We start from the raw sequence: 24,461 nt of genomic DNA, 5'->3' as shown, positions 1-24,461 counted from the left end.
GAAAATAACATAACCTAAGTACCAGACTTCCTAATATTAAATCACTCTCAAGCTACAGGACTAAACCCCACTTGGTCAGAATGTTAAAATATTTTGCCAAATCATAAGTGTATTTTATTTAGAACATTCCCCATGTATTTTTGTAAGTCATCAATCTACAGCTCTCCTTTTAGAGGTTATCCTTGTCAGGCTTTGGTATCCAGATCATGGGGAGTTTCCCCTTCTCCACAGAGCCCTTGAATACCATTTAATGTACATGTTCCACAGAAGAGTAGAATCTTCTGTATAACCATCATGTAAGCATGAGCCTCTGAAATACTAACTTCATTCAGGGGTTCCTGAACTGTTTGTACTCTTATTTTTGAATAATGTGATTTCTATGGGAAATTACGCATTCTACTGCAAGTACTCCAATGTATTACCATACAGTTTGCATGCTATTTACTTTCCACTCAATCGGTGGAATTCACTTATGCTTTTTTACTCTTGGTAAAACCACTCAGATGGAGGGAGACACTAACAGGTGAGGGGCTGTATGCACTGAAGGATGTCTTGTTTGGCCCACACAGAATGTTTTTTAATGATGAATAGGTTGCACAATCAAGTGTCAAAATCTGGATCTGACTCTCCTTAGGTATGTTCTTTTTCCATCTTGAAATAAGCAGGGGGAGTGGGAGAGGGAGAAGCAGGCTTCCTGCTGAGCAGGGAGCCCAATGCAGTGCTCGATCCCAGGACCCTGGGATCATGACCTGAGCTGAAGGCAGACGCTTAACTGACTGAGCCACCCAGGAGCCCCTAAATTTTTTTTTTTAGATTTTTTAAATTTATTTGACAGAGAGAGAGACAGCCAGAGAGGGAACACAAGCAGGGGGTTGTGGGAGAGGTAGAAGCAGGCTTCCTGCCGATCAGGGAGCCCAACGCGGGGCTCAATCCCAGGACCCTGGGTTCATGACCTGAACCGAAGGCAGACGCTTAATGAATGACTGAGCCACCCAGGCACCCCACTTTTCTAATTATGCCTCTTTGTCTCCCTTAGCTTCCATCTGGCTCTGGTCACATCCCTTGCCTGCATATATAACAAGAAGCTGACATTGATTGCTTTTAAGCACCTCACCTGTATCATCTAATTCCCACAAGAATCCTGAGTAGGTGCTTTTATTAACCATTTTACAAAGGAGAAAGTAAGCAGAGAAGCTGCTTGTTCAATTCACACTCGTAACTGGATGGTGATCCAGTTTTTCTATAACTATCTATAATCAGCTTTTATTTCTTTTACCAGAGTTTAGTAGGTTCTGTTGTTTTCCAAGTAATTTTTACTTTCTTTTTTTTGTTTTACGATTTTATTATTTGAGAGGGAGGGAGAGCGAGAGAGCAAGAGCGCAAGAGCATGGGGAGGGAGAAGGAGACTCTCCGCTGAGCAGAGAGCCCGATGTGGGACTGAATCCCAGGACCCTGGGATCATGACCTGAGCCGAAGGCAGACACTTAACTGACTGAGCCACCCAGGTGCCCCTAATTTTTTTTTTTTAAGATTTTTTTTTAATTTATTTGACAGAGAGAGAGACAGCCAGAGAGGGAACACAAGCAGGGGGAGTGGGAGAGGGAGAAGCAGGTTTCCCGCTGAGCAGGGAGCCCGATGCGGGGCTCGATCCCAGGACCCTGGGATCATGACCTGAGCCGAAGGCAGATGCTTAACCACTGAGCCACCCAGGCGCCCCAAAGCGTCCCTCATTTTTACTTTCTATTTTATCACGTTAGTGTCAAAAAGCATGTACTGCCAGGTTGGGTTCTTTTCCTCCCTAAGACTTTGTTACGGTTTTCCTAATGGCCTAGTTTGTTCAGTTTAATTTCAATAAATATCCCATGGTTATGGAGTAGGATCTATTAAATCAATTTTATTAATCCCACTGTAAACCTCTTCCATATCTGTATTTTTTTGTGCTTAATCTGCAAATGAGTTAAATTACCCATTTCCAATATTGCTAAATTTTCATTTATCCAATTCTCCTAGATTTCCACGTTTTTACTTTATCCTATTTGATAAGTTTTCATATAAATATTCACATGAATGGTTACAAATCTTAGTCTTGCTGTTGATTACATGTGAACAGCAACCAAAAATAGGGAAAATCTTCTCTGCCCCATTGCTTCTTTTGAATTCCACACCTATGACATTAGTATTGACCCCTTGTGATTTTTGTTTTATCTGGTCTTAAATTTTAACCTTCCTAAATATTTCCATCCACGGTGTGCCTCTTTTAGACAATGCAGAATTGGGATTTTCCTTTTTGACTCAGTCAAGAAAAAGGGCAGTCAGTAGGTTTTGCTGTTTACTGTGTCTTCCTGTAAGTCCTATCCGTTCTCTTCCTTTCCCCAGCTCTTAGACACATGAAAGGTACACATCTATTCATAGTTGGTTACAAAAAAAAAAAGTTTCGCTATCAGATTCAAGAATGAAAGTTTCTCTTTACTTTTTTATGTTGAGAAAATATTCTTGGTTTATTTTGAGGGGGTAAGCCACAATACTAAAGATAAACTGGCACAATTTTATTTTCTATATGCAACAGCAACCCAATGGGAATAATCTTGAATTTTAGACCCTATACCTTATTTTTCAAATCATCCAGATTGCACATTTTATAAGAATCAATATGTGCACTCTGCACTTAACTACAGTGATAACAAAATCCCAACTGTGTTTAAGTGACTTAATTCCACTAAGTCATTTCCCTTCAACTTCTTTGTTCCTAGATTTACTACACAACAATCTTTTAATCCTGAAACCCAAAAAGCTCCCAAACCGACATTTCCCCCCCCAAATTTGGTGCCAAAAATAATTACCAGCCAACACCTGACCTGAACTCATATTAAATGAATATATTTAACTGAAAAGTGCTGATGTAGTAACTGGGCGTGTTAAGAAATATAGAATAAGTTTTCATATAAATACTCACATGCATGGTTACAAATCTTAGTCTTGCTTACCTTATTACCATTCTAAAACGTAAATATTTTGAATTTAAAACACAGCCAGCATGTTAATGTACATGAAGATATTTCCTAGCACTGTCTGCTGGGAGGGCCTAGACACAATGACAGCTGAGTAGCAATGAGCAACAACCACAAGGAGCACCCAGACCTTGGTTTCTAATACATTTTCCTAATAAAAGGAACAGCGCTCCTTGGGGGAGTGGCTGAATACTGGGCTGGAGCAGGGAAAACACAGATGGTACCACAAAGTAGGGAAATGCTCCCCTAAAAAGCCAGGGTGCGTCGAAAGGGCACAAGAATCCAACCAAAAGAGCTCCCAGTGGTGAAAGCTGGAACAATCTGAACAGCAAAATAAATACTGGTAATACTGATTATAGTCCAACATTCCTTATAATAGCCTAAAGGATAACCACCTTTGAGTCCATACTGGTATAAGTGAATAAATGAGGAAGAAGAGACAGCTTTTCTTTACAGAAGTCGTCTAACAAATGTACAAGGGGGAAAAAAATCACCACTAGCACATCACAGTAACAAAATCTACCCTTAAGCACTGAATTGGTGGGAGGTTTAAGGAGAAACAGGGTATTTGCACAGAATGCAGGGGCAGATTAACCTTGCCCAAGGTCAAGTCTGGCCTTTGCCCCTGGCTCCTGAGAAGAAATCACAAGGTCCTTGGAAAGTCCTACCTGGCAAGCGTGTCTGTTTACCTGGGAGTTCTCAGCTACTCCAGAGAGTCTAACAGTGTGACTTACAGTGTAGGTCTTGGGTCACAGTGTCAGCTTGTCCTTCGGAGGGGCTGAAGACTAAGTCAGCCTCATGAACAAGCAGCCATCTGTGCAATCAAGACCTGATAAATGTCTGGACATGAAGGCCGAGGTGAGCTCCCCTGGTTGCCAATACTTCATGTATACTGTCACACAGTGGGAGAAGTTAGCATTGTCTACAACTCCAAGGAGAGGCTGATGGGAAGCTTCACACTAGGAACTTACCTGGAGCCTACCCTATGCCCCTCCTCTTCCCTTGGCTGACTTTATTCTATATCCTTTCACTCCAATAATCTATAACCGAGTTCTGAGCCCTGCTAGAGAATTAGTGAACCTAAGAGTGGTCTCAGAGACCCTCGAACTTTTGTAGCTGGTGTCAGAAGTCAGGGTCATCTTGCAGATCCCTGAGATTTGCACACCACCCCAAAGTATCTACCTCAAAAAAAATATTTATTCACTGTAAAAGGAAAAACAGGAACTTCATGATGGAGAAATCTGGCAGACAACGCCTTAACCCAGTGATAATGGTTAACATCACCTGTAATATGTTTATTGCATGGACCCCAATAAGACACAATGAGATGGGTACCTCATTTCTGGCTCCAAAAAAATCCAACACCTCAGCCTAATCAAAAAAGCATCAGATAGGCCCAAGCAAAGTAAAGGACCAGCACTCTGCAAATGTATCATGAAGGGCAAGGAAGGCTGAGGACCAGACCCAGACAGTAGGAGACTAAGGAGTTGTGACAACCAAGTGCAGCCTGGGGCCCCAGAGAGGATCAGCAAAAGGACACCAGTGGAGGGTGCTGGTCAAATCCAGATAAAGTCTGCAGTCCATTCCCCAGGACTGCGGCGGTAATCACTCCTTAGCTTGGGTAAACACGCTATGACTGTGGGAGATGGTAGTATGAGGGGAGATTGGGTGAAGGGTTCTACAGCTGGAAAACATGAACGAGTAATAATATTCACAGAGTATGGCCAACTAGGGAATCATTTTTTCCGCAAGTCTGAAAAAGTCTGAAATTCTAGTAAAATAAAATGGCATGGCGGGGGGGGGATAGAGTTGGCCCCAAAGATTCTGGAAAAGGGATTATTCCTCTATCTCTTGGCTGATGACAAGACTTCAAGAGGGCTTTTCAAGAAAGATATGTGGGGGGCAAAGATGTAAGCCTTCATAAATACAAGAAAATTCTTCTACTACATACACATTTGGAGGCTGGAGATGTGGCAGTTTCCAGATTTCTATTTCCTCTTAAAAGCCTATAAAATGTTTAAATCAATGAGTGTATAAAAATACTCTGACCACCACTGGAGGATGCAAAGAAACCAGTTCATTATTTTGAAAACTGATAAAGAAAAAGATTCAGACATTTATCCTGACATTCCAGTATGACTGTACTTCAAGGTAAAGATAGATGAGAAGCTGCTCTTTACAGAAATAGTCTAGCTAGTAATGAGAAATATCCTTCTGCAAACCCTCAGGAATTAATAAATCCAGTCACTGGTCATCAATGGCTGCTAACAACACAGGACTGACCGACCACCAGATGTCTGGGACCTCTGGAAGAGCACCCCACCACTGGCAAATGACTTTTGTCAACCCCGACAGCTGACCCACCAGATCAAAGTTCAATCAGATCAAGCCTCTAAATGTAACTACTGATTTACAGGGAGCACAGAAGACAGAGGAACCTGTTAAACTACAGCACAGCGATGACATTGGGCAAATCTAGACTGGCCAACTCGACAGGACAAGCCACCCAGTTTCTTCCACAAATACATGGGAGAGAAATGGAGGGAGAGACCTATACATGTTAAAGATACTTAAGAAACATATCAACCAAGAGTTGTTCCAAGAGGAACTTACTTGGATTCTGATTTAAGCAGAGAGTTATAAGAAACATTTACAGCATTTGAGACAACTGAAAATTATAACACTTGCTAGATATTAAGGAAATACTGTTATTTTTTAAAGAAGTGATAATAGCATATGACTGTTTTTTAAGTGACCTTATTAAAAGATAATGCTGAAATATTTCTAAGAACAATTAAAAATAAATAAAACCACCTCTACAGAGGCCACCCCAAAGCAATGCAATCAATGTGACATGTACTATATACCTATATACCTGAATGCTCAGTGTTCTTCCTTCAAATGGAGATTATCCTATCAGGTTAAAGGCATCTGGCTTCCTTCACAGACTTTGCCTAGTCTGTGCTGAATTCTTTCACTCTACATATCTCCTCTCCCCCCGACACACACTTTCTTTTATTATCTCTACAAGTGCCATCTGGACACTTTCTGAACTGCCCTGAACCCTTCCCGAGTCACACTGAACATGAACATGAACGACATCCGTTATAGGGCAATATCTGCTTTACAAAAACTGATTAACAGAAAAGAGGGAGTTAAAGAAGCCATGATATTAAGAACAGAAAGACATAAAACTGTACTGCTAACCCTACGTTGTGTTGTACAATTCATTGTACATTTTCTCTGATTATAGAAATCACTATTTTTTTAAAAAAACATTTATTATTTCAGAGAGAGTGTGTGAGAGTGAGCACACACATGCGTGTGGGAGGAGAGGCAGAAGGAGAGGAAGAGAGAGAGTATCTCCAGCAGACTCCCTGCTGAGCGCACTGCCTGACTCAGGGCTCGATCCCACCACCCATGAGTTCATGAACTGAGCTGAAACCAAGAGTCGGACACTTAACCAACTGAGTCACCCAGGCACCCTACCCTTTGATACTATACAAACAAATTTTAGATAAAGAGACATATGAAATATGCAGAAAATGGTATTAGAAGAAATCACTGTTACCTCTACAAAAGGATTACCACAGTCTCTTTAAGCACTGCATCCCTCTATTCCACTTTCTGGATGGACAGACAGATAGGTACACGAGGCCATATACTAGGTCTGGTTTGGTCCAACGAGTGTTTTTTAAAAATTCCAAAAAAACTGTTGACATTTTAAAATGACAAGATTTCAACAGAACTCGGAACTGGATATCCACAATGCCATGTGCCACCCATGTCCCCAGGCTCTTCCTAATGCCAAGGTCAGGGGCCAGTGGCCAGTTAGCATCAGGTTCGCACCTCTGCTCTTCTGACACCTGGCCAATCTGTTCTTTGTCCTAGCAGCCTGCTAGGCAGCAGACATTGAAGTCTGTGACCACTAACTTTTGCACAGCTTTTTTTAGATAAATAAAACATGTTCATAGTGACGCTGGAAATTTTGCTGATAATTTTTTCTTAAGTTCACATAAAACTGAGGAGTTGATAAAGGGCATTTTGAACATAAAAGTAACACAAAGAACATAGAAACACCTATTCTGCGTGTTTCTTCTGTCCTTAATTAAGGCCCAGGGTGACTCAGATCCCTCAATCCCCCAGCACACACAGCCTCACCTGCGTTGCTCCCAGTTCCTTTCTGCTTTTTTTTCTTGGCTAGTTGAATGGCTCGGGAATCAGTTCTTGCTGAGCCCCCACTTTCCTGAGACCAAAGAAAAGTGTGTCAGTCACTCGTTCCAAATAGTAAAGGAAGGGTAGCAAGGGAACTACGGAAATGTACTAAGTCTGCCTCCTAAACAGAGCAGATAGAGTCCAATTATCTTTGAGGATCTCCAGCAAAGGTTCACGGAGAATCAAATATTACATCCAATTATAGTGACAACTAAACAGAAAGAGTTGGAACAATATACATAATTTTATTATCCAGAGAAGCAAAGTTTATTCCTCCAAAGTCTAAAACATATTAAAATACTTTACACAGAAACTGTTATAAAAGGAGTTACATACTTCTCTGCTGTCTGAAACAACCAGCCTTCCCTTGGTGGTTCAGGATTAATTAACTGCAGCACTTCTCAACATTCTCCAGAACATGCCACACAACACTTGTACAGCAGACCCAGGGAGGTCCTATTTCATATACCCACTACAGAGGCCGCTCTGGTGGCAGGTGCCGGACTCAAAAGTTATATACACCAAAACAAGAACTACATTACTGAATTCAGAAAGGTTACGGAGGGAGCCAAACAGTCCCATTCAAATGGGACTTCACTTCTGTAAATTTGTGAACGTTTGATAAGAAAAACAGCTTAATGCTTACCACTACAAAAAGAAAAAGAAACATCCCTCAACAGCTTGTGGCATACCTGTAACCCATTCACCACACACCATCTGTGCTCAGAGAATCGAGGCAGCCCAACGTCACACAGCTAGCGAGAAAATGAACAAGGAGTCAGGATCAAGGTCATGGCGGCTCGTCCTGCCTCCACCCACAGTTACGGCTCTGGAGATGCAGTGGCACCAAGGAACTATGGTTTCCCAAGGCACCAAGGCCCTCCACACAGGCCCTGCCTCCCCACTGACCTCTGAGCCTCGGCCATCTCCCCCTCTGGCCACCTAAGCAAAGGCTGCCAAGTATGGCTATGCCACTGACAAGTGGGAGCCATCAGAAAAGGTACGACAGACTGCGCTTCTCTCAGACTGAAAGGCTCATGGTAGATGGGTTACCACATCCCTCACAACTGATTCAAATTCAAAGGATTTAACTTTAAAAAAAAAAAAACTGTGGTAAAATAAGATTTAACATTTTGAACAATATAAATATCACCATCAAATTTAACCTGTGCCACAAAAAAAAACCTATTTGATCATTCCCATCTGAGACTGAGGAAATAATCAGACTCCCCCCCAAGAATCTTTAATTAAATAATTTTAAATTAAATTATATTAAATGTATTAACTGACATAAATATAATTAAAGTATATTAACTGTCGAGCCTCAAAATTGGAGAAGTACTCTTATAACCCTCCAGAAACAAAAGCTCACAAACCACTCCCTTTTTTCCTTGTTAATTCTAATTTTTAAAAAATGCTTAATGCTTTTTTTTTTTTTGCATGGTTTTAAAGTTTCCATTAAACCTGATGTCACGATTCCTCTTCCTCTGGCCATTACTAAGTCTAAGGACCTGTTATTCCGTGAAAAGCACAAAGGCAGAACATCTCAACATTATGAAATACCCCCCTTTTTTTTTTTTTCAAGAAAAGAAACATATCATCACAGAATCACAGAACTCAAAAGGACCTTAGAAATCATCTAGCCAAACCCCCTCATTTTAGAAATAAATGAGAACTTAAGGCTCAGACAGGATAAGTGATTTCCTCAAGGTCGTAAAACCTAGTCAGTTCCAGACTCAAGATCAGAATTCAGATTTCCAGACTTGTAGTCCAGGGCTCCATCTTTTCGCAAACCAGTAAGAAATGTCTGCACATGAACGATTAATCCAGAACATCCTCAAAACTGAGTGTAAGAGAAGCGAGTTACGCGGTGGTGACTGAATAGAGCACTTCATACCAAATAAAAGTTGCCGGTCCCCGCACTGAGCCCCGTGTCTTTCTGAGGACTGTGCTTTTCCGCAGGGCTGCAGAACACCGACCTGGGTGCCCCTCGGCTCCGTTCTTGCTGCCTCACGGTGCCGGGGCCGGGAGGCGAGTCCGGTTCCACTTTGATTGGAGCCAGCAATTCTGGGCCACTGGTGTTTCCAGGTGGGGGGCTCGGAGAGGTCAGTGTGGTGGTGTTGTCTGCTAAATGACCACCTGAGGTCAAAGCCTGTGGGTCCGGACTCAAGTTCTTGACAGGCAGAGCTACCAGACAGCCTAATGCTCCTGCGCTTACAGTCTGCACGTCATCCACACTGAAGCTGCTCTGCTGAAGAACTGTGGCTGCGGTGCCAAGAACAAGAGGGCTATCCAGGCTTGGAGGGATGTCACTGTGGGCCACCAACACCAGCGGGTCCATGGGCCCCAAGGAACTATTATTAGCAGGAAGGTTCCCTCCGAGTGAAGCGCTCACAGAAGTAACATCAATAGTCAGGATTCCAGAGTTCAGCGCCTCATCTGAGGCCCCCGCCGCACTACCACCATCACCGGGTGCATCAGAGAAGAGCGCTGCCAGGTCTATGTTGTTGAGCTCACTTTGGCCTGGGCTGCCAAGCTCACTGCTGTGCGTAAGAGAACTCGGAGCTCCAAGCTGAGGGAAGAGATCTGAAAGAGAAATGAACACTCCAGTTGTTTTATGCACTTTAGCAGACTCGGAAGTTTTGTTTGTGCTGAGACATTATGTAGCAAGCAACCCTTCAAGGTAACATCAACATCTACTCCTCCTGCCCCTGCTGCCTGGTGCATCAAAGGTGGCCACACACTGAAGAAAGGCATTGTTTGATAACCTATCAGGCATTCTACAGACACTATCACAAATCCTTGAGCTCACAGGGATTTCTCCAGATAGGAAATGACCTGAGAGTCTAAATAACATTTCCTAAAGTCACATCAGCTGGTAATAGAAAGAGGCAAGACTTGAATCCATGTCTTTCTGGCTTCAAACCCTATGCTCTTTCTGCTACACAACAAGAACTGCGCTCGGAAGCCCGTAAAACCTTCCACAGAACACAAGTCTTCAGAAGTCAGACACAAGCTGAACTCTGGCTCTGGGATATTTTTGGAATCGGCTGGTGTCAGCTCATGTCTCATCAAAATCTATGCCCCACTCCACAACTAGCTGCCATTCCAAAACAAATTTGAGTCATCTGGGGATGATCAGTGGGGGGGGGGGAAAAAAACTGTCCTGTCTGGCATGCTCTGGGATCAAGGCCCTGGCTCAAGGTCCCAACCCTAGGACTACAGAGAACTAAGACCATCAGGCCCCAGGCACTCTGGAGCTGTGTCCCCTCCATGGAGCTTCTCCTGATGGGCTCCCCCAACCACTATATTTGCAACCTCCAACACTCCTTCCTCCCCCTAGGCCATGATCATCCTGAGGGTAGGGAGTCTATCTGACCCACAATGTCCCTTCAGCACCAGGCACCGGCGCCTGGCCCCTAAGCAGCACTTAATGATTATAGCAAAAATAATTTAGTAAATCCCTCTTTAGTCTTAATTGTTCATTCAGCCTCAGTTGTTCCCATCACTCTTCGAATATTTGATCCTCTGTTATTCAATTAAGTAACGTGAACAGACTACCCTTGAAGGAATAATGAGCATTAACATACTTTTACAAAATTTCATTGAGGGGTGCCAGCCTCAGTTGGTGGAGCACATGACTCTTGATCTCGGTTGGGGTTGTGAGTTCGAGCCCACGTTAGGTGTAGAAATTACTTAAAAATAAAATGTTAAAAAATTTCAATGAATATTCAAGTCAGAGATTTATACACCAGTACACCCAATCAATCATCCCAAATCCTAGGACTCTTCAAGCACCAAGTAAACAGGAAGATGAGAATACAAAGTATTTGGGTAAGGGAGCCAAACAAGGCCCTGAAGTTAATCCTTCCCAAGAAATTTGTAGCTGAAGCTTCTAGAAAATGCCAGTGCCCGGCCAGAGGAAAAAGGCTCTCTCAGTTCTCTGGCTCTATTCCTTCTACACCAACTGTTAGCTAATCCCAAACTCATACTTTCCAGTGGTGGACACCAGCTCAGAGTGCCTGTTAATAGTTCTAATGCAAACCTATGAAAGAAATCCACTACAGACCCTCCCAAAATAAATTAATAACCAAATTCCAAATATTATCTTCTTTAGCTGTCAAACTACTTTGAAATTTAAAAATAGTATCGATATATTATTGCTTCTTCACTAAGTATCTCAGAACCAATAAAACAACTTAAAAAAATGGCAGAGATTCAGAAATTAAGAATGGAAAACTGTCTCTTTTTCAAAACCTTCCAAAAATTCCCTTGACTATCTTGAGAATTTCATAGGGATAAAAAATTAATAATAATCTCGGTGTGGATACCAATTTGTTCACAAATTTCCTATTTAGCGCTGAAATCACAGATATTTACTGGACACCTGCTATTGTCGAGATATTCAGAAATCATTAAATGTTAATTAACAGAGCGTCTAGACCTAGGTTACAATCGTGACCTCACTCCAGCACTTCTCAGTGTATGGGACCTCAGACAAATCCCTCTCCTTTCCACCTCAGCTTCATCAGGGACAGAGCAGTGAACATGCCCCTGCCCCAGGACCACCGTGAGGGGACTCCAACAGCCAATCCAGGGCCTGGCAGAGCCCCTGGCAGCGTCAGTCCACAACAATGCAGGTTCCCAAGCACCCGTTTCTCACGAGGCTAGCGCTGGGACACTACATTAGTTATCCACCTCTGACCACAGCAGGGGAGAATGACACACAAGTCAGTCAATGGCACATTATAAACTCAGGGCCTGGGAAACACAGGCACTACAGAGCCCCTAAGAGGCTCTCACATGGAGACAGAGTCTAAGGAAACTCCTGTGGAATGAATGATGCTGTCGCTGACTTCTGAATGAGCCAAGCCAGGAAAGGAAGAAGAGCAAAGAGGCCCAGGTGCACGGTATCCCACAGTGCCAGCTCAGAGCCAGGAGTGGCGAGGGCTAAGTTCTAGAGACAGAAGTAGCAACCCGACCCCTGACGGCCTCTCAACACCAGCCTACAGCTCTTGACTGGACTCTGTGAGTTGAAGGGACAGCCTCTCATATGAGTCCTCATAACATCTAGAGTTCAGAAGGGCAGCTTCTTAAATCCCAGCGAAATGGCAATTACGTTAGAGCCAAAGGAGTGAGATGACCACATCTATAACAGGGTGGGAAGAAGCCAGAGGAAGGACATTTCCTTTGGAAAACTACACAAATTCTACTCCGTGTTTTAGTTTTTTTTATTTTTATTTTTTTTATAAATGTTAGCCATTATTATTTTTTTTTTAAAGATTTTATTTATTTATTTGACAGAGAGATAGAGAGAGAGCACAGATAGAGTGGCAGGCAGAGGGAGAGGGAGAAGCAGGCTCTCCGCTGAGTAGTGAGCCCGATGCGGGGCTCAATCCCAGCGCCCTGGGATCATGACCTGAGCTGAAGGCAGACGCTTAACTGACTAAGCCACTCAGGCGCCCCTCTACTCCGTGTTTTAAAGATGAGGAAACCGAGGGACGCCTGGGTGGCTCAGTTGGTTAAGCGACTGCCTTCGGCTCAGGTCATGATCCTGGAGTCCCGGGATCGAGTCCCACATCGGGCTCCCTGCTCGGCAGGGAGTCTGCTTCTCCCTCTGACCCTCCCCCCTCTCATGCATTCTCTCTCATTCTTTCTCTCAAAAAAAAAAAAAAAAGATGAGGAAACCGAAGCTTGAGGACCTGTGCGTCGCCTGGACCCCCCCGCCGGGAAGTAGCTGTGCCCCCAGGGCTGGTGCTGCCTGTCACCCAGGTGGAAGGGAGGCAGCATGCTCAAATAACTGTAAGGCTAGCGAGGACTTCCCCGGCCAGGAGCAACCCCACCGCACCCCAGACAGCAGGGTGGTGCGAGCTCCAAGGCAGAGGCACCACAGAGCCACCCAGACCCCTCAACGGTCTGCCCATAGGGCTGTGCGTGCAGTCTCAAGAGGCAGACCGTCAGTCCCTTGCCACCATGCAGCCAGATGACCAGGCCTTCACGTGCCCAGAATCCCCGCTCCAGACTACGGCTGTGGTTCCCTCACCCCCCTCCCCTACCCAGGCCCTCAAGCCCCGCCCCCGCTCACAAGGTGAAACACTGCTCAGCACAACGGGACAGAGAGAGGAGTGAAGACAGAAACAAGGGAGGGGCAGGCTCAGAATTCAGGACAAAGGTCACAGAGGGAGACAGACTTGGGAGACATATGCTAGGAAAAGCCAAGTAAAACACTAAAAATAAATAAATAAACAAACAAATAACTGAATGCTCCTCAAGGGAAGCACTTCAGAAACAAGGGAGGAATTAAGGGTCAGAGGCAAGAAGTGGCAGAAGAGTCCAAAAGATGCCACTAGGCTTGGCAGCCATGGTCCATGGGCCAGTAAGACTTCACTGTGCTCTATTAATTTAACCTATAACCAGACAACTTCTGAAGAGGGCAGAGGAAGGAAGGACATGCTTTGGCTTCTCTGACACATGTCAAGTGTACACATCTTTGCAGTGTCCTAAGAGAGAAGTAAACCGAGCAGACCTGGGCGCCGGCTATGCTGTCGGACCACATGTGCCTTCATGCTGTGCTTGGAGGTGAAGAGTCTGTTACAGCTGGACACCGGGCAACGGCTTTTTGGAGCACCCACGTCCTGCAGGTGTTTCTTGGAGTGAATGTAGAGGCTGCTACGGGCAGAGAACCTGGCACAGCACCCTGGAACAAAAAGACCGATGAGTGGTAAACCTGAGGATTCCCAAGAAACCAGTGCTGACATTTCCTCCCATTGGAATCATAAGACAATGCATGCCCATGCTCTGGCCACTGGCCAGGGACAGATACAATACGCCTTGGGGCAGCATCACAAATGTAGGGGCCAAGGCAGGCTGCCCCCAGGCCAGGCCTTTCTGGCAGGCAGATTATGCCAGCTGGAAACAATCAAGGCCCAAAAGACTCGGGAATAAACTTTGACATCCCTCTGCCTACTGTCTAAAAGAATTTAGATGGAGGACATGCTCTAGGAAAAAAGCTACCACCACAGATAACTACATTATGATACAAACTAGATATGGGGGACGGGGAGGACCTAGCAAGGCCTGTTTGATCAAAGTCTGCTCTGTGTCCCATTGTTTCTGTGGGCCAGCAAACACTTGTTCACCAAACATTTACTTGTTTTCATTTTCCTATGAAATGCTTTCCTTCCCTCTGAAAGTCCCAGGTCCCTACCCACCCTTCTCTTTAGCTCAGGATGACATATATACTTCATTTTACCTGTCTCTGGAATCTCATGTCTGTGTGGCTTTTCCATACATATGAAATTAAATTTTATTTTCTCTTAATCTGTCTCATGTCAATTTAATTTAGTCCAGCTAGAACAACCTTGAAGGGCAGAAAAAAATTCTTCCTCCCTGACACAAGGAAATAAATTTGAAAGCAAACTGCATTTAAAAGGACACAGCAAGTTCCCCATCAGTTGTGTAGAAGACACATAACCTTGACAAGTTAACTCTGGGCCTGTTTCTTCACCCACTACACAGGGTTGCTGGGAAAACTAAGTCAAATTCAGTGTTAAACAACCCCTTAAAAGTTCAATTGCTAAAAATTTGTACCAATTATCTGTACTTAGCTACTACTATAAAAACTGGAACCCTATGACATTTAGAGTTGGAAACTCTCTCAACAGATCACCAAAACCAATTCCTCTCATTTTACTACTGAGAAACTGAGGCCCAAAGGAACCAAGCAAATGACCCTAAATCAGGAGCACAAGTGAAGCCTGGAGGTGGCACCGCCTTGCTGACAACTCAACGGCTTAGCCAGAGTCAGTAAGATCACAGACCTGCATGTATGTGTCAGGTGGGAAAACAAGACAAATTAAAAAATACCACCACCTTCCTCTTGGCCTAACCTCCCACTGCTGAAACTCTGCACCACAGGGACACACAGAGGGGAAGCACGGCTCTAGGCAGCTACAAGCTTGTGACTTGGTAGGGATGTGTAAACAATCAGCTGTCCTAACAAAGGGCAAAATAAAACCAGTGCTAGTGCCATGGAGTGTTCTAGAAGCAGAAGAAACAGTGTACCTCTTGAGAGGAGAGAAAAAAGATTTCAAGAGGTGGGTAGCATTTGAGGTGACTGGGTCTTGACAAATGGTAGGGGCCACAGAGCAGAGCAGGAGGGTGTGCAGGCCGAGGCACTGCCATCCAAGGCGTGGAGGCCACGAAGCAGGGTGGGCAGCGCTTGGACTCTGGAGCCCAACTCTAGCTCAGACCCTACTGGCCATGTGCCTTATTTATTCTTTCCGGGTCTCCTTTTCCTTTTCTGTAAAGTGGGAATGACACCCACCTCACAGGGGTTATGAAGACTACACATAAACTATCCCAACCTACAGAGTGCTCGCACAGTGCCCACGGAAGTGGAGCGAGCATCACTGCACTTGTGGCAGCTTCTTGGGATGGCGAGGTGGAGCTGCTGGAGTCTAGGGCCTGGGGGGGAGGCCTATTTTAGGAAAAGAGGCTATGAAGACAGAATATGGCCAGATGACTAAGGGTTTTGACTGCCTCTGAGAGGAGTTTTGAACTTATTTCATTTTCAAACAAAGCTTCCAGCTTGTTTCCAGGTCAGGCTCATGAGAGAACATTTGGAAAACACACGAGAACAGACACCTCCAGGCTCACCCCCAGGTGCACTGTCTGCAATGTGTGCTTTGCTCCACACGGTGCCCAGGGGTACTCTGTACCTGCAATGTCCCTCGGCCCCCTTTCCAGATGGGACTCCTCCACACAGACTTAACTGCTTTGCCGAGGACAGGGGTCAACCACAACAGGGATGTCTGCCACACTTGTCAGCAGTGGTTTCCATTTTAAAAAATACTTGCTAACTCGACAGAGAACAAAATATTCTTCATTTTCATTTGTACATCCTTTGATGGCCAGCAATGTGACCATTTTTCCACGTGTGTTAATGGCTGTCTTTTCCTAACTGCAACAGTATCTACCGAGATTTGTATCCATTCTTAACAAATCAAAACTATTAATACTAGCACCCCACATTTATACCAAGTTACCCCCACCCAGAGGAGGGGCAGAAGCAGCCCATCAATGACAAACACCATGGGAATCTCAACTCCCATCTACCACTTACAGGAGGACCACACACATCTTCCAACCTCTACTCTGTATGCCTTGACTCTGTATACACTGCCACGGCGTACGAGAGGTGACGCCGCCACGGCCACCACCATACACACACACACAAACACACACACACACACAAGCGCAGTCCTCACTCCACCACCCTGCCCTCCCCCATACACACTCACCGCTGTGTGGCCCTACCCTCCCCGTCTCCTCCAGTTACTATGAAAAGATGGGTGGTGACGGTTCTTTGATTTTTTTGTTCTTTTTAACTTTTTATTATGAAACATTTCAAACATTACAAAAGCAGAAAGAATGGTCTAGTCACCCATATTCAAGAATTATCAACTCTCATTAAAAAAAAAAAAGAATCATCAACTCTCAGCCAACCCAAAACAGGGTCCTAGGATCCTCTCCCGAGGCTCCTGCCCTCACCTCCACTCGCTGGAGAAGCGCGCTCTTCAACCAAGCACCACTGGTCACCCCATCTGCACCTGCCTCTACCAGCTCGACATGCTCAAAGTTCTCAAGCCTCCAGTTACTGCAAGGCAGAAACCACCCCTCCTCTGTAGCCAGCTACCACCCCCTTCCTCTTTCCCTCCCTCACAAGCCACCTCCTGCCTTACCCTACCCCACCACTCAAGGCACTACAGCAGGGCTCTGCCTGAGCTACTCCACCGAACCTTGACCCTCACCCTGCAAGACCTCACTGATCCTGCTGGAGGAGCCCATGGTCCTCACCAAACTGCCGCCCCTCAGCACTCAGGACGGACCCTCTCCTTTCCCAGACATCCTCCTCTCTTGGCTTCAGTGCTACCAAGGCTACACTCTTCCCATTCCTTCTTAGGCCCCTCCCAGGGCGCCCCTTCTACTTTTCCACCTGAGTTTGTGGCGGTCCCCAGGGTTTTTGTCCTAGGCCTTTTTGGTTTAATAGCAATGGTAACAATGGCAGTAGCCATTGTTACCTAATAGGGCCCTCTCAAAACAACCCTGTGTTATGACCACTTCAAAGATGGGGAAAAGAGGCAGAGAGTGCTTGAGCCACTTGTCAGAGGCTACAGAGCGACTTAAGCGGCAGGCTTGGGATTGGGGTCCAGGAAGCCTCAAGCCTTCGATCACCACACTCCTCCGCCCCTCTTCAGCGTACACCAATCCTTGAGCGCTGCATCCACTTCCGTGGCTTAGATCATCACCATGTGCTGCCTGCCTCACTCCCAGCCCACCTCCTCACCAACCCCAGCAAGCAGTACATCCCTGCCTCCTGAGCATCTGAACTTGGAAAGCCTGTGGGCACCTAAAATGCAGCACATTCTCTTCCTCCAACCACCAGCCCTGTGTGCCTACCTCAAGTGAGATGCTGGATCCAACTACTGCTTCACCCAAAACCCCTACTCCCAAATCTATCACCAAGCACTGCTGGTGCACTGTCTAACTCCTATCTCTCTCATCTGTGCCCTCTCTCCCTTCCCACTGCCAAGCCCCAGTGCAGGTGCCAATCATCTCCCCAGGAAACCAGACTGAGCCTAAAAACTCAATCATGGTCCCATCACTCCCCTGCCCTGAGCACCCAGCCTGCTGCTCTCACCATTCTGGGAGATGCCCCTACACTGGCCTCTCCTGCCTCCTCTACCCCTGGATAGCTCTGCCTCCTTCTTCAGCCAGCTGGGAGACCACTCCCACACCCCCATGCTCTAGGAGCAGTCTGGGTGACCTGTGTGTCCCCACAACACCCTACAGGTACTGGTCTACCTGGCATGCCCCAACTGGAGCTCTGATGACAGGAGGAACTGTGTCTTGGTTAAACCATCTGTATTATCTTCATGACATTCTAGGAACCGGTCTTGGCTTCAAATTGGGTCTTTATTATCCCTTTTCCAGATAAGGAAACTGAGGCCCAGAGAAGGTGGCCTGAGATCATCACCTGAGGGAGGGGGGAGCCAGGAATGAGACTCACAAGCACACACTGACCTGCTCTGCCCTCCCACACACCTGCAGCACTTAAAGTAGGCCAGCACACACGAGCCACGGAGTACACTTCTGCCCATGAATCATGCCTTCACTATGCAGAGAGAAAACATCTGAATGCCCTTTTTAAAAAGCTAGCCTAACCTGACTGCTGTCCAATCACAGCATGCACAGCTACCATTTACTGAATCCATGATAGGTGCCAGATGCCAAAACAGGCATTTTTCACAGCTTATTTCACCTACTCCTCACAACCACCACATTAAACAGGTAGTAACTAGAGCCACAGACCTGGCGAGTGCACTTCAGAGCCAAGAGTCAAACCAGGTCTGATCCTAAAGTCTGTTCTTTTCAATACACTGCTCCCAAGATAAAACAATTAACTAAAACCGGCCAATTAAATCTAATGCTGCAACTTACACTCACCTTGTCTTGAAGCAAATAGAACTTACCTTTAAACAACTTAAACTTACAACAACATGGACACATGCTAGTTTACAGCTCAAAGTAATATATTAAAATCTACCTTCCACGGGACACTCGAATGGCTTTGTGCCCAGGTGGGTGATGCTATGGCCTTTCAGGTGCTCTGCTCTCGTGAATGACTTCCCACAGCCTTCAACAGGGCAGGTAAACCTCCGGTCGTCGTCATGTTTCCTGCCAGAAGAGAAAAACAGGGAACAGTGATTATTCACACAACCCAGAGATACCAGACCTCAGAGGTGATTCTTTGTTTAAAATTCTGCAAATTACAAACTCTTAGCATTTAAAGAAAATGATCAATACATTTCAGAAAATCTTAATTCTCTCTAACCCATGTGGACAGGTTTGCAATTTAGCTAACCCTGTAATTAGAAATTCTACTTTAATGACAAGGCTGACTTGAGACTCAGACACATCAATTAGTGCTGCTTCAATCTAGGAACACACAGCTGGGTCCCAAACGTATTGATGAAGCTACTTTCAATGTTTAGAAATTCTGGTAACAAACAAGGTTTCCAAGCTGCAGAGGGCAAAGAGAAACATGCACAGAAAATCAACTGCAATGCTAAAAGGACCCACTCAAGTCCCTGCATAAACACAGTTCTTTCCTAAGTACCATTGTTATACTTAAAACCCCTCAAATCCCCAGCTGTGCAAGCATGGACAAACCACCCAACCCTTCTGTGTCCCAACGCAAACCAGGAAAAGTAAGAACATCAAAGGCAGAGTCATTGTGAAGGTTAAAGGAGACACATATGTAAAGTGCTGAACATCACCTGCACACAGGCAAAGCCCTCCAAGGACATCGTTATCAGCATGGAAATTTTCTAATGACATCATGAAAGCTTCTTCCACAATGTTAACTTTTTTTAAATATCGAATTGTATATGAAATATGCAAATTACATTTAAAAACAAGTATACCTAGAAAAACTGACATTAGGTGATCAGATTCTGAGTGGTTTTCTTTTTACAGCTTTCTGAACTTTCCAAACTATCTATAATGGGCTCCCTTTCTTATAATTTAAAAAAATCGACAGATATTTAATCCATAGGCCTCTGCTACTGACAAACAACTCATTCATTTCCTATACGGCTAATTCAACCAAAATGTAAAGATTACCTTTTGTGTCGTAGGAGTTTAGACATGCTGGTGAAGGTCCAGCCACAACTGTCAGAGTCACAAATAAAAGGTCTTTCACCTTAGAAAAGAAAAAAATTACGCCACATAATCATAAATGCAAGCTACCACAAAAACAAATCTTAGGTGCAAATGCTCTATTCTCTAGCTCATTACCTGTATGACTTCTCAGGTGAATTTTCAGGCGACAGGCTTTGTCATATTGTTTGCTGCACCCAGGAAAGGAGCAAGAAAAGAGTTCTTGTTCCCTGAAGTGAGCTCGGTTATGGGAAAACAGAGCACTCACTGTGATGAATGTCTTCTCGCAGCCTGAACAAAGAAAACACAAACCCTGCTCATTGGTGTGACAAAAATCACATAACATAGCTAAACTAGTCACCCCTCCAGGACACTATTCACACTGAAGCAAACAAGAAAGAAAATGAGTCAGAAGCACCTCCAGAAAGTTACAACCACTGTTACAACCATTATTGTAATAGTGGCTAAGCGCAGCCAATAAGCACACGCAGGCCACCTGCTGTGATACTACTTAGATAGGAAGCGAATGATCAAGGGAAAGTCCTCCAATCACAGCCATGTGCTCTCCATTTCCACAGCACAGATCTTTCTTACATTTTGTGAACTCAAATGTCAATGCTGTCTGTGTGAGACCAACGAAAATCCAACAAGTGATATTAGATACTAAGGAACAAGGATTCTGTCTGGGAGAGTTGAACTTGGAAGGGCCATAAACCATTGTTCTATCCGAGACTTTGCCCCTCCACGTGATGCTGTGTTCTCCAAAATTACAAATGTCCTCCCTGACATCCTCTGCAAAAGGCAACAGCCCCCGCTGTCACCTCGCTTCTCCTTTTCCTTTTGCTTATTTAACCAGGGTTCCCTGCTGTGAAAGGAGGCTACCAGGGTCGTCTTCATTCACATGGCCTTTTCCTTCACTCCCATCTTCAACCCCAGTTGAGCCACCAGAAAGGAGCCTACCTCAGCAATCCCCAGACTTTCCACATCAATAGCTCTCCTTTAACAAAAAGATTCAGTGCTTAGAGTAGAAAATACCAGGTTGCAAGATGCTGACCAGGTATCTTTGTGGCAGCTCTTCCCAGAGTAACATGCTACCATCGTGCCTATACACCACCGGGCAGATACACGCTGCACATCAAAGCACTAGCCCCAGGAACCCTACTTACCCTTGCAACACTCAACTGGGAAATGCTCCTCTTCCTAAATGCCCGAAAATCATCCTCTTCCTCCTCTTTGGCATAAAACTGCCCTCCTTCCCACCCCCTCATTCCCTATTTTGGGCTTTGGTGTATTCACACACTCCACAGGTAAATTGCTCTGCCTTAGCAAGAACCACCCTCCCTGCAATCAACAGTCAAGCCTTTTGATCCTGCCTCTGCAATCTTTCCTACGTGGAACCCCCTCACCATTCCCACTGCCTCAGCAAACTCAGGTCTAGAACATTTAATGGGGCTTCTTCACTGGTCCCTCTCCTGAACCCACCCAACCTGAACACTACTGATCATCCAACCCAAAACTCCCTGATCCTCCTAGTACTATACTTGGAATGATGCTCTTTGTGCATTTTACTAGGGAGCAGTCTATAAGCCAGATTCATAGAGTACAACTGAGAAACGTTCTGAAACAGTGGTTTAAATCTATATTCTCCACAAAGAGGGATGCACAAGACCGTTCACAAGCATGTGGGAAAAAAAATATTAGAACCTATTAATATGTTTTTCATTTCACCCTTTCAAAATCCCTACTACATTTAAGTGTATTTTATAACAAACACATCACTATGAGAGCACTGCACATATATAATGCATCAATACACATGCAGGGCGCATGCTAGGCACACAGTTGAGGTTCTGTTTTAATGAAGAGGACACGGAGGGTCCCTCACCCTCGACTGGGCCCTCCCACACCCTTCCAACTTCACTCCCCACCTCACACCACCACCACAGCCCGCATTCCCTTCCTTGGCTTTGCTGTGTCACCCACCAACACTGCCTTCCACCCCAGCTCAAGAAAGCCAACTCCTTCCCAAGCAGGAATCTTCTCTTCCTCCTGTGCCTCCCCAGGCACCTAAATCTGCCTCTCCTGGTGGAGTTCACTGTTTTGGAGCCTGCATTCCCTCCTACTGCAGGCAAGGACAGAGGGGAAAGGACCCTTCACTGGATTTTACCCACATTACTGGGCCTCAGACTCTTCATCTGTAAAATGATAATTTTTTAGAACTTCCCAAAACTGTGAAGTCCAAAGAAAATAAAAGCATAAAAGGCCAGAAAACTGCAATGCACCACACACCTGTGACTATCCCCTCAGGGCCTTTAGGGTGTTGCATCTGGCCAGATTCATCTGTGCCACCTAAACATCTGATAATTGAATGTCTAACTGATGAGAGACCTAAGAAAACAGACACCTGACTCATAAATCAATTCTCTAGGAAGATGCTTTATCACCTTCATTAACCTGAAGCACCTCTAAGAGGGACCTGTTGCCTCCACCGCGGGAAAGGAAGGCTGTAATTCTTAGTGCTACCTTTGTCGAAATCCCCACAGCAATGCAGGGTTGAAGTGTCAAATCGAAATCACCTGAAAAGAACTGGAACACAAACACCAGAGTGCTCCGTTCCCGCCCCTCACTCTTGGCCCACGGAATTTAAATCCTGCTCAACTGAGCAGCGGAAGGCAGGGCGACGCCGCACCCACTCTGGGCGACTGAATTTGGACCTGGGGCCCCAGGAGCCCCCCGAAGCCCGCCCGCAGGCCCGTGGTGCGCGGTTACCGGGAAAGTCACACTTGTAGGGCCGCTCGGGCTCGAAGTGGGTGCGCTGGTGGGAGCTGAGTTTGGCGTGCGTGGGAAAGCGTTCGGAGCACACCTCGCACTTGAACAAGTTCTCCTGCTCGTGGCCCTTCATGTGCGCCTTGAGGTTGTACACGGTGGTAAACTTCTTCCCGCAGCCGCCCACCGGGCAGCCAAAGGGCCGCAGCTTGTCGTGCGACTGCAGGTGCCGCTTGAGCTTGTAGGAGGTAGTGAAGGCCCAGCCGCAGCCGTCCAGGGGGCACTTGAAGGGCCGCCGGCCCTGGCTGCTACCGTGCGTCAGCAGGTGCACCTTGAGCTGGTGCTTCTTGGCGAAGGAGAGCGCGCACTGCGGCTCGGGACAGCGGTAGCCCGGGGCACCAGAGCCGGGGCCCTGGGGACCGCGGCGGCCCTCAGCCGGGCTCGCGGCCTCCTCGCCCGGCGGCGCGGGCGGGCCCCGGGGAGGCTGGCCGGGCTGCGGCGGCGCGGCGGCCAGCGTGAAGACGCCGTGATCGAAGCGCACCAGCAGGTCCTGGCTGTTGATGGTGACGGTGCCCGCCAGGGCCGCGCCGGACCCGGGGGCGGCGGCTGCGCCGCTGGGGCCCTGCTGGGGGCAAGGGACTGGGCTCGCGCCAGCGCCGGGCCCTACCTCCCGCCGCCCGGGGGCCTCGGCCGCGGCGCCGCGCGCCACTTCCAGCAGCACCACGAAAGAGTCGCCACCGTCCTCGGGGGGCGGGGGGCTCGGCCCCGGGGCCGCCGACGCCGCCCGGGCCTCCCCGCGCAGCGGCCCCGGCCCGCCATCTTCGGGGCCCCGCAGCAGTAGCAGGCGGCGGCGCGCGGGGCCCGGGCTAGGCGGTGGCCCCGGGCCTCGACGGAGTCGGCCGGGGCCGCCGCCGCCGCCATGTTGGGCTCCGCGCGCGGTCGGGGCGGCAAGCAGCTTCGGAAGGTCCATCTTGGGCCCAGCCGCGGCGTTCCAGCCGCCGCCTCGGAGGAAGCGCGGTCCGCCCCGCCCAGCCGTGCGCGACGCCGTGCGGCCGCCGCGACGGGTCGACGCCAAAGCCCGGCGCGGAGCAAGACCGGACTCCGGCCCGGAGCTGCGCGTGCGCGTCAGCCGAGGGGCGCCGCGCGAGGCCTGCCGGGCTGGGGGATGGTCGGCGCCGCCCAGGCGCGGCCCCGCGGGTCCTGCTTGCCGCCGAGCCTGGGGACTTCGGCCGACCCCGACCTCCCCAGCTGCGGTCTAACTCCCTGCATGGGGAACGACGCTCGCCTGACTTAACAATCGTATCTTTCATCTGGGTAGTGGATTGGTAATAGCAGCCAGCTATCTTCACACTCACAAATGTGAGGAAACTGAGGCACAGATAGCTTGAGTCCCTTGCCCGAGGTCACATAGCTGGGAACTGGGAGAGTCCGGGTTCGGGCACCAGGCTGGGCTCACTGAACTGCGAACTGCCAGCTGCCGCTGGCCTTTGGCTCATAGACCTTGCGCGAAGTGCCCCCAGATCCTTCCCCGCCACCCAGCCCCTCCACCGGGACCCCTGCCTACGCTCTTCCAATTGCATTTCCTACTAAACTTTGTACTGTCCCACACCGCCTCAGCCTTTACTCATTGTTGCCTGAACTCCTCCACCCCACCCCCTCAACCCGGATTCAGTCTGGAGTCCCTCCACTTGGCTCCACGTCACTGCCCTACGGACCCAAACCCCTCCTTCACGCCTAGCTTCTTAGGAA

General features: G+C 47.0%; 1 protein-coding gene across 1 annotated transcript in view; it reads right to left on the bottom strand.

The window, feature by feature from the left end:
* ZXDC (ZXD family zinc finger C) overlaps positions 1–23,723 on the bottom strand; it is a 41,403-nt gene extending 17,680 nt beyond the window's left edge. The window contains exons 1-7 of the mRNA XM_032412076.1: positions 22,716–23,723; positions 20,085–20,237; positions 19,911–19,989; positions 18,832–18,962; positions 13,750–13,920; positions 9,121–9,809; positions 7,170–7,254 (exon numbers count right to left, since the gene is read on the bottom strand). Coding sequence (XP_032267967.1) covers positions 7,170–7,254; positions 9,121–9,809; positions 13,750–13,920; positions 18,832–18,962; positions 19,911–19,989; positions 20,085–20,237; positions 22,716–23,682 — 2,275 coding nt within the window. The 5' untranslated portion in view covers positions 23,683–23,723. The remainder of the gene's footprint in view (positions 1–7,169; positions 7,255–9,120; positions 9,810–13,749; positions 13,921–18,831; positions 18,963–19,910; positions 19,990–20,084; positions 20,238–22,715) is intronic.
* Positions 23,724–24,461: the final 738 nt, after the last annotated feature.

This window comes from Phoca vitulina, unplaced genomic scaffold (genome assembly GCF_004348235.1).
Source record: "Phoca vitulina isolate PV1807 unplaced genomic scaffold, GSC_HSeal_1.0 scaffold13, whole genome shotgun sequence".
Classification (NCBI taxonomy): domain Eukaryota; kingdom Metazoa; phylum Chordata; class Mammalia; order Carnivora; family Phocidae; genus Phoca; species Phoca vitulina.
This window is presented reverse-complemented; position numbering and strand designations above follow the sequence as displayed.